The 15,336-nt window shown below is 41.5% G+C and overlaps 2 protein-coding genes across 3 annotated transcripts; both read right to left on the bottom strand.

The window, feature by feature from the left end:
• Window positions 1-485: 485 nt before the first annotated feature.
• Window positions 486-9,380, bottom strand: LOC141212651 (uncharacterized). 2 transcript variants are annotated; one of them, XM_073664971.1, is made up of 2 exons: window positions 9,025-9,380; window positions 486-3,728 (listed from the first exon to the last, which is right to left on the bottom strand). In XM_073664971.1, the coding sequence occupies exon 2, from the start codon at window positions 3,724-3,726 to the stop codon at window positions 1,078-1,080; it is 2,649 nt and encodes an 882-aa protein (XP_073521072.1). In that variant the 5' UTR covers window positions 3,727-3,728; window positions 9,025-9,380; the 3' UTR covers window positions 486-1,077. The 2 variants fall into 2 exon arrangements, with proteins under 2 accessions (XP_073521072.1, XP_073521071.1); XM_073664970.1 differs by having other exon boundaries at window positions 486-3,732; window positions 9,025-9,379.
• LOC141246013 (uncharacterized) lies at window positions 7,392-8,802 on the bottom strand. The gene is made up of 2 exons (XM_073669104.1): window positions 8,739-8,802; window positions 7,392-8,702 (listed from the first exon to the last, which is right to left on the bottom strand). The coding sequence occupies exon 2, from the start codon at window positions 8,364-8,366 to the stop codon at window positions 7,392-7,394; it is 975 nt and encodes a 324-aa protein (XP_073525205.1). The 5' UTR covers window positions 8,367-8,702; window positions 8,739-8,802.
• Window positions 9,381-15,336: the final 5,956 nt, after the last annotated feature.

Genomic DNA, 15,336 nt, shown 5'->3' on the forward strand with positions numbered 1-15,336 from the left:
GGTACAGGAGTATCTCCAAGTAATCATTGAAGCCACGACTGTGTCACTGGACCCTTGCTCTTTTTGGGCTTCCAATCTGGATAAATGGCCGGAGCTAGCCACTTACGCCTTGGAGATCTTGTCATGCCCCGCAGCCAGCGTTCTGTCTGAACGTGTGTTCAGCGCTGCTGGTGGTGTGCTGACAGATAAGCGCACGCGGCTCTCCACTGATAATGTAGACAGACTCACGTTCATAAAGATGAACAAATCATGGATCCGAAACGACTTTTTGTTAGAAAAATTTAACACTTCCTTATCTTGGATAAGGGCACAGTGAGGATAAAAAGGAAATCAGTCTTTGAATTGTGTGGATAAAACAAAAGCTTATTTAATGTTCATTCAAAAAGGTGATTACAAAAAAATAGAAAGAAAATAATAGTTCATAGCACACAACAAAAGAAGTATCAGGTTAATAGAGACAATTATAAGTTCTTACGTCTCCAGTTTTGGCAGTATGTGATGGTCCGTGGTGGAGACCTCAAGGTATGAGAATCTACCCACCATACTGATGCCTCTCCTTATATACCATCTTGCCTCATAGACATACATTGGAGATTATTTTTACAGTTACATAACCCAATATGGCGGTTTGCTGATATGGCAGTAACTTCCATACCTATAATAGAGTATGTATTTTCGACTGTGTACCATTACTTCATGTTGGCATATTTCAAACATATGGCTAAGGACTTTTCATCATTAGTTATCTCCAAATAACCCATGTTGACAATGAGTCCTATAGATTTGATGTACAGAACAGGTGCGCCTGCCAAGTTTCTCAGAATAACCTCTGTCACACTCTGAAACTACCCAAAGCTTTGGAGAGCTTATATGTAATATTTTTTATCATAAGAGATTAATATTTTACAGTCCCCCCTGATTATGATTTAAGAAATATCATAATCAATCCTAAACTCATTTTCTCACCATTCGTATCACATTCATTCTTTATTCTGAACACCTTGTATTGACACCTGTATTGAACATCATCTGAGTTCCCAAAAACTTCTAAATTAAATTAAAAATTCACTCAAAAAGTTAATTATTTCTTTTTAGCATTTCTCTTAAAATATCATCCTCCTTTTTCATTTCTGTCTTTATCTTTTTATATATCTTCTTAATTTTATAGGTTATTAAAATCTGATAAAATATGCATAAAAATATCAAAATAAATAATATTATTATTGGATTTGTTAATATATTTCCTGCTACCATTTTCGCTGAAGACTGTGACCAACTAGTAACTGATTTTCCTAAATTTTTCCACCAAGATGAGCCTGACATACTTGTCCATTCATGTTCAATATAATTTAAACGACCTTGTTCATGTCTGAATACAATTTCAGCTTCTTTTAGTTGTTTTGTTAATAAATTTAACAAACCTTTGTCTTTCTTTATCTCATTTGTCCACATATCCCATGGGAAATTATTTATTTGAGACAAATTGAACTGTATCGGAAGGATTTTCAGACTTCTTGTCCCTATTGACGTAATGTTAATACTTCCTTCCTTCTTGGAGATAGTTTTTACACCTCCTTCTATACAATATAAGCCTATTGTCAGATTTTCAGCATGTACACAAGAGGAGAAGAATGCAGAAACAACTTCTTTTTCGGACATAACTTGGAAACAAATTTTGTTTGAACTTATTGGAGTCACCAAATCATGTAATGTCCGCACATTCTCAACCCTAGCGTGACATGAGGTATGATTGTGAAAACATGAATGGAAAATGACTTTATCCTGTCCAGGTAGACACATTACCTTAGAAACAAAATGTAAGCATGAAGAAATGTCTAATTGTTCAGTGTTTGTACCATCAAATGCAAAATCTGTGTACTGTAATTGATAATATAATAATTGTGTATTACTAACAGGAATGCCCAGAACAGTTATAGGAACCATGGTTTCTTCTCTTCCCGATATTGGGATTAGTGATGTTCCTATACAAATGTTCTGTTCACATCCTAACCACTTATTTACCCACAAATCTGTATGATTTAATGCAAAATTATATTCTGTAGGCAAATTTCTCATTATTCCTAAAGGTGTAATTCCACTTTGCAATGCTTGTGCAATCATTTTCAGATTGGTGGAATATTCAATCTGAATTTCTAGACATGCTCTGGCCACTTGGGATTCCTGTTCACTTTTTACTAGAGCTAAAGTAGCATCTTGTAGATGTGACACTGAAGATCCCAGCACAGCAGCCGTGTTCAAAACCATCTTTTCAAGGAGTTGATTCAAACTTTTCTGAATTTTTACTCCTTTACCTCCAACATACCCAATATTTTCCAAATCTGATTTAAGTGTATGAATGTCCATAGTATTAATTAAACTTCCCACTGTTCCTAATCCCCCCAAAATACCTTCTAATATCCCCCTCTTACTTCTAACCTGTGTTGAAGTTCTTTTCCCAAACCATTGTTCTATTCCCATCTCCATGTTAATGAGATGTAATTTACACTGGGGATATTTGGAAGAGATTTTCCAGTTAGTCATATTGAAAGTCCATATCATGGTCATAAATACTCCATCTCTTAATAGAGGTTTAGATTGGAATTGATTGATTTGGAAAGGAGTAGATGGTTGAAACCTTGTCTGTGTACATACATTATCTACTGCTGACCAAACATTCACATTTACATCTTTGCACTGTTTGTAATTATTTTTAGTTAAAACACAACACTGGTAAAGTCCAGAATCCTTAGGAGATGGATTCTCTAGAGAAAAAACAAAATTCTTATCCAGCCATCTCACATTCCCGTATTGACTTCTATGTATAACATTTGTTGGACCATTTGAAAAACTTCCCAAAAATAATTTGTTTCTGGTCCATGTTAACAAAGACTCGGGAGGTAACTCTAACCTTGTGTTGCATTTTAATAAAAGAGGAGACATATTTTCTTGACTATGTACTGCTTGTGGTGCAACCCTTACTTCTGGAGTGATAGTATTTGTTACTGTAAAAACTACAGATACTTGTACGCGTACTGGTTCTCTGGTTATCTGGAAATTCCATGTTTTTACCCAATCCTCATCTCCTTCTGTAATAGAAAGTAATGAATGATCCAAAATTTTCCCAAAAAGTTGTGATTTTAACACAATCTCTCTTTCAGATGTTCTAACTGTCCCTTTTACGAGCATATCATTAGTAATATCACCCGACCATACAGCTTTCTCTTCACCTCTTATCTCTATATTCCAGTATAACACATCTGTAGGATTGCATTCCCATGTGCCTGTCTTATTATTATGTATATAATCTCCTTGTAACTGTGTAAATTTAGACTTTGGTCCTGTGGCAGCATGTAATATTATGTTAGTGTCGTGTATGAAGTGTAGTTCAATACAGCATTCTACACCATAACCCATGCAAATGTTTCCAGTAATATCTACTGAATCATCCGGTATGTCTTCATCTATTAGATTTTGTATACTTGATCCTCTTGGTTTCCGTGAATGTAAAGTTCCTTTGATATGTCCATTCACTTCACTAGTATTCGTTCCATGATAAAAAATGTCTTCTGCGTAGATCACAATTGAAATAGTACAAAGTAGCAGAAATGTGGTTCCCATCAGGTAGTAGCTTTTCCTGGGAAACTTTTTCTTTTCTTGAAGGATTGGTGTAGAATCCCTTCCATCAAGGACATGGTATTCCGTATTCCAGCTCTTATTGGAATCCATTTCTTCCTAAAAGAAATGCAGTATCATTATTTTGCAATGTACAATTTGCATTGATCAACATGTACCCACACTTTTTGTTGTCTGCGGGTATTTTTAACCATGTTAGATGCTGGTTGCACTAGGATCATAACTCGTCCCATGGTATCGATTATTTCAAAGGGACCTTCCCAGTTACTTTCCCAAGGTCCACTCTTCCTGAAAGTTTTTATCATGACTAGAGCCCCTTTTTTGAATTTAGATTCATATGGTGGCTCCATCCTCTGCATTCTTGATGCAGCATGTGGAAGAATGGTTTTCAAGTTTTCCTGTAACAATTGCAACCATTTGGACCTTGCAACAGCATCTTTTTGAGGTGTGGACAAAAATGGTTCATGTGGGAAAATCAATGGCATTTTTCTTCCTGTCATTAGTTCAAAGGGTGTAAACTGAGTTGTAGAAGAAATTGTTCCTCTAACACTCAACAGTACAAAAGGTACTGCATCAACCCAAGTATTACCTTTATCCAATAACATTTTTGCAATTCTGGATTTTATTGTTCTATTCATCCTTTCCACAATACCAGCAGACTGTGGATGATAGGGGACATGAAACTGTTGTTGCACCCCTAGAATAGCACAAACTGCTCGCATGATCTTTCCTGTGAAGTGACTTCCTCGATCAGAGGTGATCATTCTTGGGATCCCCCAAGTACAAAAGACATGATTAACTAATGCTCTAGCTGTAGACAAAGCATCATCTTTCCTGACAGGTAAAATTTCAACCCATTTAGAAAAATCATCTACTACAACCAATGCATACCTGAGACCATTTTTACCTGATGGTAATGGACCAATGTAGTCAATTTGTAATGTAGACCATGGACCATCTGCAGGTGCGATTCGCAGTAGTGGCGGTTTCTGTCCTTTTGGTCTTGGATTAATTTGGGCACAAATGAGACATGATTGAACAATACTTTGTACAGTCTCTTCCATCTTTTCCCAGTAAAATTTCTCTCTGAGAATGCCTAACAATTTCTGTTGGCCCAAATGACCCAAGCTTTCATGATTGTATCTTGTAAACTCATCCTGTAGATGTTTTGGTACAACAGGACGCAAGTCCCCGTGTAAGTCATGACACAAAACCCCGTTTTCACAAACAAAGGGAGGTTTTGGATCAACCCGGGAAGCAACAAAAGTTGTATCTTTTTCTTGCTCTTCCGCAAAAGAAGGGATATGCGTGTCTGTTCTTTGAACTGCTGAAACCTTGAGAGGTTCAGGTTCAAACACTTCTTCTCCTGTCAGGGCTGCCTCTTTGGCTAACATATCTGCGGTTGCATTTCCGACAGATAATTCATCATCAGACTTTTTATGGGCAGGAACTTTGACAATAGCAAAACCATTAGGGGTTTTTGAAGCTATTTCAAAAATTGTTTTCAGTGTGTCACTATGTACAAGAGTCTTGTTAGAAGAATCTACATAGCCTCTTTTTTCCCAAACTGGCAGATAATCTGTCAGTGATCTCACAACATAGGAGCTATCACTGTAGATCACAATGGGACACTGATCGTCAGCCTCATTCAGCTGTAGCACCATTTTTACTGCTTCTAGCTCTGCCCTCTGAGCTGAAAAATGACTCGGTAACTTGTGTTTTACCACCTGTCCTCTTGTGGGATAAAAAATGGCATATCCTGTATAATAGTGCCCATCTGAATAGAATCGGGAACCATCTACAAAAACTGCTTCATCTGCTACCTCTGCCTTCCGTCTGAAGAGTGATGGACTCGGATCCTGAAAAGACTGGAGACAATCATGAGTTTGCCCTTCATATTGCATCAACTGAGGAAGAACATATTTGGCCTTATAATCTACCTCAATTTGATTGGAAGACAATGACAGTAACCAATGGGCAAATCTCTGATGTGACACACCTGGGATATTTTTCTCAAAGAGAAGTTTTAGTGTAGAATGAGGAGTTTGCAGAATGATTTTGTTAAAACCAACAATGTGTTCAGTTGCTTTGACTGCAAAGTAGACTCCTACCAAATGTCTCGCACAAATTTCGAAACCTCTTTCAACAGGTGAGAGAAGCTTAGAAAAATAGCCCAAAATTCTCCACTCTTCTGCCTGCAATTGTAACAGAACAGCCGACACCGCTGTCTCTGATGTGTGAACTTGTAGAGCAAATGGAGCTGAAGGATCTACTGTGGACAAAGCAGGTGCATTCTGTAAATTCATTTTCATTTGTTCAAATGAGGTTTGTTGTTCATCACCCCAGGGACCAAAATAATCAGTATTTTCACCTTTCAAAAGATCGTACAAAGGCCTTGCCTTTTCAGCAAAATTCTCAATGAAATCCCTAGAATAGTTTACAAGACCTAAAAAATGTCGCAAAGCCTTGTGTGTGTTTGGGATTGGAAGTGATGCGATTGCCTCTATTCTCTCCTGCAATGGCTGTCTTTTTCCTGGACTCAGTAAAACTCCCAAAAATCTCACCTCGGTCTTCATCAATTTGACTTTTTTAGTGTTCAATTTCAACCCTGCGTCATACAACAGTTCAAACAATTCTGCCAAAAGAGAAACATGTGACTCCTTATCCTCAGTAGACAACAGAATATCATCCACATATTGTAGTATGCAATCAGGCCTAGAAAATCTGGATAATACCTTTGCCAACGCCTGATGAAAAACACTAGGTGACAAATGTGCTCCTTGCGGTAACCTGCAAAACAAATATTGCTCATCCAAGAAAGTAAATGCAAACTTGTACTGACAACTCTTTTCAAGAGGTATACTGAAAAAACCATTACTAATGTCTAGCACAGAGAAATATTTTGCCTTTGCATTTAGCCTTGCCATCATATCATGAGTATCAGCAACAATGGGAGCTACGTTAGGAGTATGTTTATTAAACATCCGCAAATCCAATATCATTCGATATGTACCATCAGATTTCAATACACACCATAAAGGATTGTTACTTACAGAGTTAGCCTTACGTATGACACCTTGAGCTAGCAATTCCTGTATGATCTTAGACATAGAATCAATTGAATCTGGAGGCAATTTATACTGACGCTGCGGAGGAGGGTCTCGTCCGTCTACATTCACAATCACATCCTTCATTGTACCCACCTCATTTCTGAACTGAGCCCAAAGAGAAGGAAAGCATTGTACAATTTCGGTCAGTACCTCATCACCACCAGTTTCAGGCCACAAATGATCTGATGACACAACATCATTCAAGCAAATACTTCCAATATGGCTATATTCACTAGGGTCAATGACAACAGGTTTACGTCCATTAGAATCTTTCCAGATCACCTGGTTCCCTAGATCAATTACCCATCCGAATCTCTGCATAAAATCTGTGCCAAGTATATTCTCAGAATCACGACAATGCCAAATGTCAATTCCTGTTTTGAAAGAACCTGGTATTTCCAACATAACATTAGAAACAAGCTTTGCTTTTGTTTTTCCTTTTCCGCTGAATCCTATGATATTACAACTTGGAGATTCTGGGTTTACCATCAAATTAAGGTTGGTAACACTTAATTGTGCCCCGGTATCAATCAGAAACACAGCACTCTGTTCTGCCAGAATCACCTTGACAAATGGTCGGCCACAATCATCTAAGGTTACTCTCGTCACAAATTCCAATGGATGGGGTGTGGGAGTGTTCTTTGCTAGTCAGAGAGATGGAGATGGGAGCAAACCAGTGTCTCTTTTACAAGCACTGTCCCTGCAATTTGACTCCTTCACTGTCATCTCTCTGATCTGTCTGATTAATGGAGCATATGGTGACTGTGTCTGTGTGGTGTCAGTGCGAGGAGATGTGAGAGAATTGAATGAAGGGGCAGAAGGTCTGTTGGAAGATTTTGGAATAAGTCCGTTTTCTCTTCCAAGCTTACCTGTCCCCGATGTACCTGCCTCTGATTCTGCTCTCAAGAATTTTCTGCACTGCCACTTCAAGTGTCCAGGTATACCACAAAAATAACAATGAACATTGTTCCTTTGTGTGATATTTTTACCTCTATGCTCAGTGTAATCTCTATTCCTGGATGTTAAAGTGGATTTAAGTCTTGGTTGAGTTCTATCTAATGTCAGTTGTCTATCTTTTTCCTCATGAACTACAGCTATTTTTGCCTTGACCTGATTCCGCTTCATGGATCTCCTAATTTTGTCAATAAAAGCCGTTGCCTCCTGCAATGATGCCAGAACACTAGCCAATTGCACTGATACAGGATCTAGGTACTTGAATTTTGATACATATAATTTGATCATGGATGCCAATTCCTCATTAGACCCAACAGGCATCACCATTCTATAGGCCTGTTCAAACTTGACCAAAAAAGCAAATGGGTCTTCATGGATACTCGCACTCAATTGATTCAAAATGTCAACTGAGGGCGTGTCTCCTGTGGTAAATACCAGCAATTGTCTAAGTCTGTCTTCTTTTGTACTATGTGTTAATTCATTACCATCATTAAGTTTGGGCGTGACTTGTAACCTTTTGGCCATATGAGAAGGCAACCAGACTTTGAATGCCTTGTTTTTTTGTTCATCATTAAGATTGAACTTATCTGTATTAGATTCAAAAATGTCTGCATTATCAAAAGCATCCACCTTCTCATTGTACTTTGGGATGTCTTTTACAATTTTCATCAATTGATCGTGTATTTTAAGATTGATTCGTGCTGCTCTGTCATGTAACTTTTTCCTTTGTAGTTCAACTCCCTGTAATTCTTCCCCTGAAATTTCAAAATCTTGTGTCTCTGGTATAAATGATGTGGAGGCACTATCTTCACTTTTACTATTTGATCTTGTATTTACAGAAACCTTTTTTATGTCTTGGTGTAATTTGGACAATAACTCTGTCCTGGTATCAATTTGATCCTCCAATTGTTCAATATGTTCTGCCAAAATCAAACAATTTGGACAATCAAAGTAATCCCCGTCAGTGTCTTGTGTGTCAGTATGACTGATGTCTTGTGTGTCTACCTGTTTGTCAGAATGACTGATGTCTTGTGTGTCTACCTGTTTGTCAGAATGACTGATGTCTTGTGTGATAATGCATGCTTTGTGTGCTTGTGTGTCAGTTTTTTCAAAAACCAAATTATTGTACACGCGGACCATATGCATCACATTTTGAAGCTTTCTCTGTAACTTTTTTACAGAAAAAAACCTTTTATCAATGCTAAGATTTTCTGCTTCACATTGGGTATATAAACTAGACCACAATTGTGCGTCTGTATGGCTATGAACAAACTTAAACTGTATGTTACTTTTCTTAGAATATTCATGAATAAAATCCATTTCTCACCTATGGAATGGCTTTTCCTCTCCTGGATTGATCCAACCGTCAATGGATGGTGACTTTTCCGTGCTCCGCTGACCCCCACGTGGTTGTATGCTTTGGAGACAAACTTCACTCCTCACTGTCCAGTAGATTCCGTCCGATCCTTGTGAATGTGGAATTCCTGAGACTTGTACAAGTATATTTTTAGCTTTCTCCTCCCCCCGGTTTGTACTAGAGGAAGAATTCCACTCAAAAAAATCAGAGCTGGCTATGGCTCGCCATTAATGTTAGAAAAATTTAACACTTCCTTATCTTGGATAAGGGCACAGTGAGGATAAAAAGGAAATCAGTCTTTGAATTGTGTGGATAAAACAAAAGCTTATTTAATGTTCATTCAAAAAGGTGATTACAAAAAAATAGAAAGAAAATAATAGTTCATAGCACACAACAAAAGAAGTATCAGGTTAATAGAGACAATTATAAGTTCTTACGTATCCAGTTTTGGCAGTATGTGATGGTCCGTGGTGGAGACCTCAAGGTATGAGAATCTACCCACCATACTGATGCCTCTCCTTATATACCATCTTGCCTCATAGACATACATTGGAGATTATTTTTACAGTTACATAACCCAATATGGCGGTTTGCTGATATGGCAGTAACTTCCATACCTATAATAGAGTATGTATTTTCGACTGTGTACCATTACTTCATGTTGGCATATTTCAAACATATGGCTAAGGACTTTTCATCATTAGTTATCTCCAAATAACCCATGTTGACAATGAGTCCTATAGATTTGATGTACAGAACAGGTGCGCCTGCCAAGTTTCTCAGAATAACCTCTGTCACACTCTGAAACTACCCAAAGCTTTGGAGAGCTTATATGTAATATTTTTTATCATAAGAGATTAATATTTTACACTTTTCTACCCCTGTGTCATCCTGGGGAGAGTAAAAGCTTGATGATTGGTTAAAATCACCCTACCAACCGTTTTAAGCTTTCAAATTACTAATCATGTTTATCTGTATCTTGACTGGAAAATAATTTGGGCTTTGTAGCAGTGTGCAGCACTGATCCTATTAGGCCATCTATAATAAGCTTCACCAGATTTAAAATTAAAAATAATTTTTAGCTGCATCTAGCCCGGAAAATAATTTTGGGGCTCCGAGATGCGCAAGACACATAAGTGCCTTCTTGCTGCACTACCTGCAGCATGACCCTCATATTGTCAGAATTCGAAGTAATCATGACTACTGGGTTGCCACACTCTTAGATCCCCCAAACTTTTCGATCAACCTTTTCATTTTAATAAAGACCAAAAAAATGGTCATTTTTGAAATTATAAGCATTAGCAGGTTGTTGGAAACTGAAATCAAACAGTTTTCAACTCAAAACTTTATTCTAGGTGATGTTACATTTTCACATAGGACCCCTTGTTCGAAAGGAGCTTCTGAACTCTCTCGTCCATTGAATTTGTCAGGTTTTGGATGGTTTCTGCTTCAATTGTTTTGCATGAGGACAGAATACCCTCCCAGAGCTGTTGCTTAGATGTGAACTGCCTCCCGCCATCATAGACACTCCTTTTAATGATGCTCCAAAGGTTCTGAATGGGGTAGAGGTCAGGGGAGCATGGGGGTCACACCATAAGTTTGTCCCCTTTTATGCCCATATCAGCCAGAGATGCAGATGTTTTATGTGCAGCATGAGATGGTGCATTATCATGCAGAAAAATGATCTTGCTGTGAAATACACGGTTCTTCTTCTTGAACCATGGCAGGAAGTGCTGTTTGAGAAAATCCACATACATTATGGAGTTCATCTTTAGCGCCTTCAGGGATCCTAAAGGGGCCGACAATCTCTCTCCCCATGATTCCAGCCCAAAACATTACTCCACCTCCTCCTTGTTGGCGCTGTAGCCGTGTTTGCGTGGGGTGTCCATCAACCAGCCATCCTCCACTCCATTCATCTGGACCATCGAGCGCTGCACGGCACTCATCCGTGAACAAAACAGTTTTGAAATCAGTCTTCATGTAATGTTTGGCCCACTGGAGCCGTTTCTGCTTGTGTGAAGTGGATAGAGGAGGTCGACAGGATGGCATATGCACAGCTGCAAACCTCTGAAGGACCCTGCATCTTGTTGTTCGGGGGACGTTGGAGGCACAAACAGCTTCAAAAACTTGTCTGCTGCTATGACAAGGCTTTTTTGCCGCTGCTGTTTCAACCTGACGTAATTGCCTGTAGGAAAGAGTCCTCAATTTGCCCTTATCAGCACGCACACGTGTGTACTGTGAATCAGCTACATACTTCTTGATTGCCAAGACACTTCATCCTGATCATCGCACAATGTTGATTGTAGTCATGCCTTGACCTAAACACTCCACAATTTGTTGCTTCTCAGCAGCCGACAAATCCTTTTTCTTTCCCATTTTGGCAGAAAATGTAGGCTGCTTAATAATGTGAGAGAGCCTTCTTAAGTAGTCTTGCCTTTCATTGGACACACCTGCCAAACTAATTAGCACAGGTGTCTGCAATTGCTTACAGTGATATAAAGAGCCCTGACACACATCACCATCAATGAGTTTAACTGACAAACAAACAAATTCTTCCCTTATCACTCCTAAACACTTTTTGCATAATAATTTGGAACGCGGTGTACATGTGCTTTTCCACAAAACACCAGTGGTTCACGTAGTGAATCTTACAGTTCTAACTTGCCAACCGTGGTCTGTATGGAATTGTTCAATAAAGGGCCCAAAATTAAGATAACATAGATGGGAGAGGTCTCTATGAATAGGAATTCCTAAGTATTTGATACCCTGTGAGGGCCAGGCAAAGGGAAAGTTGGACTGCATGGAATCCTATATGGATTTAGGGAGGGAGACATCGAGGGCCTCAGACTTCGCTGCATTGATTTTAAAATTTTACCATGTAACAAAGTGATCTATTTCAGCCATAACAGCAGGGATGGATATATGTGATTGAGTGATATATACTAGGACATCATCAGCAAATAGAGAGCACTTGTATTCGGTGCCTCCCACCTCAATCCACCTAATATTGGGGTTATGGCGAATTGATGAGAGCAGGTGCTCCGTCACTAGGATGTATAAGAGAGGGGACAGAGGACATCCCTGCCTTGTCCCATTGGTGATTGTGAAAGGTGATGAAAATGTTCTGACGCACCCCCTGGGCCTTGGGACACCCGGAGCCGGACACTTTTTGGTGGATGCTGGTGGTTGTAGTCTTCGTGGCGGCGATCTGGTTCCGTGGCTCAGGGCGGTCAAACCAGTGGCGGAACTATTTATGTGGTTTTGATGTTTAAATGTCCGACTACGCCACCCGTGGATTGCGGTCAGAGTGAACCGCCGCTACAGGGCAGACCGCTAAGGCTGGTGTTGTGGGTGCAGCAGAGCGTAGCATAACTCCCCACGGGAGGAGTATAGCCTCAGGGCAGTGTATGCGGAGGATGGGGGTGATGGTGCAGGGCAGCAGCAGTAACGACACGGAGTCAGTGATGCAGTTCAGGGCCTTTACTCACAGTTCTTATTATCCAGACCACGTCTGCAGGTAACGGCTGCCCACGTCGTGCTGTGCTCACCAGGTGAGGGGCTCAGACAACTCCCAGATAACTTTGGAGCGCTTCACAGGACCCCCTTTGTGTGTCCTTTGTCTGGCCTTTCTTACCAACACTTCTGTCCGGCTGCCTCGGGCCTCCTCTTGGTAAACTTGGCGCCAGTTTCCCTGACCCTATGTGGTGCCTTCCTAGCGGGTGGAGCAAGGGGCTGCGCCACATAAAATGTCAGAGCCTCCGGTTTCTAGCTGAGGGTCGTTTCCTGCCTCCACTAGTTCGGGGACCGGTCTCCCCCTTTGGCCTGACCCCTCCACGCAGGTGGATTCGGGCGTGCGGTGGCGACTCGCCCGTCCGCACCCCTGGGATCCCTTCATTCCTCGTTCCTGGAGCCTTCTCCGCTCCTCTTCCTTCCTTCTCCCTCTTGCAGGCCTGGGCCTCTGTTACTAGGCCCGCCTCCGGAGCAGAGCTCATGCAGAGCCCCTGCTCCCTGCCACTTCTGCTCAGACTTCTCTGCACTGAACTAAGATGGTGCCCACCTTTTATACTCCCTTCTCAATGCACCCAGGAACTGCTTCCTCCCTGCTCCTGCACTGCAGGGTTCCCTTTCCTCAGTGTTCCCTCCCCCCACTCCAGCCAGGGACAGGGACTGTCGTGCCCATCTCAGGGGCATATTGGTCGCCCTGCCCCACGGCAATGTGGTGTAATGCATGCAGGTATCGGGTCCTGATCCACACTCCATCCTTATCTGAGAGTGAGATATCACACCTCTGGGTGAGGTGCAATACGTCTGTAGCAACCGAGCCCTCGGTGCTACAGTTCCATTTATCTTCAGCCTAGGTGACGTATTGTGATACAGGGCCGTGATTTTGGCTATAAAAGGGTCCCCTAGACCCCTACCCCAAGCTTTTTAAGAGAATCATATATGGCGTGCCAGGAGACTCTATGGAATGCTTTCTCAGCATCCAACGAGAGTATCTACTTACAAATTTTTAACTGCATCTAGCCCAGGAAATACTTTGTGCCTAGTAGCAGTGTCTGCTAGTCAGCGGATTATCCCGGCTGTTAAGCAAGCTACACCACCTGTAGTTTGGACACTTAATTTTTTCAAAGGAAATGCTTCGGGACCACGGGATACTTAGTGAAGAGCATCAGGAGGCACCCCAAGGCATAGGGGCTGGGACTGGCACTAGGATGCCTTGCGGTGGACAGCCGAGCTCGATCCTTATAAAAGCTTTTTAACTGCAGCAGCTTTAGTGGACGCTACTGGAGCTGGAATTACGCGGCTGCTGGCATGAGACTTGCCCTCCAATAGATCCTTGTAAATGGATTTAAAGTGTATTCATTCAAATTAGAGGGACAATTTAAATTAAAAAGCTTAGAGCTGCCTCCACCACAGGGGGGCTCTCTCGACCCACCAGCGGACAGGCACCAGTATTGGGAGAGGGGGGCTGGCCGTCAGGGTTCACCGCGGCTCTGGCACAAACCCGGCGACACGGAGGTGGCACGGGCAGGAGCGGACTGGCCGTCTCGGCTTCTCACTTTTTGGATTTTAGAAGGGCATGACATGCCTATATCTGTGTCTCCCCCTCCTTTTACTCCTCCACCTCTTTTCTTTTCGCATGACTATATGTACTTGTCACTTTTCCATGTGTTAGTTGTGTCTTCTGAGCAGTTTGTCAGCTTTTGGACACCTTTGAAGGTGTTTTCTATGTGTTTCTATGTGTTTTTGTTTGCCTGCCATTGTTTTTAACGGTGTTCGAAGGTGTTCGACGAACAGTTCGACGAACAGTTCGGCGAACACACGGGTGTTCGACGAACCGAACCGAACTCGAACACTACGGGGGTGGCTCAACACTAGTCTACACTGCCCTGGAGCTAACTCTACCTGTGGAGAGCTAAACCAACTCTGCTGCATTAACAACAGCTCCAGAGGGCCTGCTCCGCAGCGGTGGCTCCCTTTAGCCGCATACCACAGGTGGCGTCACGAACTGTATATAAGAACTATAAATCTCATGTAAATATTCCCCTATTGATTAACCGCCCTGGGTCACGGACCGGGTCACCCCCCACTGTGACATCTCCCCTAGCAACGACCAGCCCGGCACCGAGTACCCCACGGCCCAGGGGGCGCATCAGACACATTTAAAGGGTTGACACCTTAAAGTACTCTGGAGAGATAACAATGCACTTCAATCTACATTCTATCTGAATCTATATAGACATATACCCCTCAGAGATCAGGGGGCATGGCTTGTGTCTTGTTGCTTATTATGCAAGGCAACTCCCTGACCAAGTCTTATCTCAGTCTGTGTGCAGGTTTGATGTTGACCCTCACTCTCATACTGGATTGTCTCCTTGCAGCTTTTATATGACCTGTCAAGAAGCATGGAGTAAAAGTTGGAGAAGCAGAAAGAGGCAAATGACAGGTGACAAGCAAGCTGTGAATGTGCAAGCAGGCAGTGAAGAATGAATGTGAGGGGAAGGAGGGACATCAAACCTGCACATAGGCCTGATGCATCAAAGCTTTCACGCCAAAATTCTGGTGTAAAAGCTCTGAAAAGTTGCAACATTTAGACACAACTCGGAGTTGGGCCAAAAGTTTGCCACTTTTGGTGCTCTCACGGCAGTTTTTCCAAGCTCCAACAAAATGAGTGGAGTTGGGGAAGGATAGCATTATGGCAACTGCCACTGCTCATCGAATTCATGACGAGCAGCGGTGTTCACTATATCACACATCTTACTCTAGCATGGGGCTGGAGTA

This window comes from Phyllobates terribilis, unplaced genomic scaffold (genome assembly GCF_046119375.1).
Source record: "Phyllobates terribilis strain yellow unplaced genomic scaffold, ASM4611937v1 Scaffold_2__4_contigs__length_985480577, whole genome shotgun sequence".
Lineage (NCBI taxonomy): Eukaryota > Metazoa > Chordata > Amphibia > Anura > Dendrobatidae > Phyllobates > Phyllobates terribilis.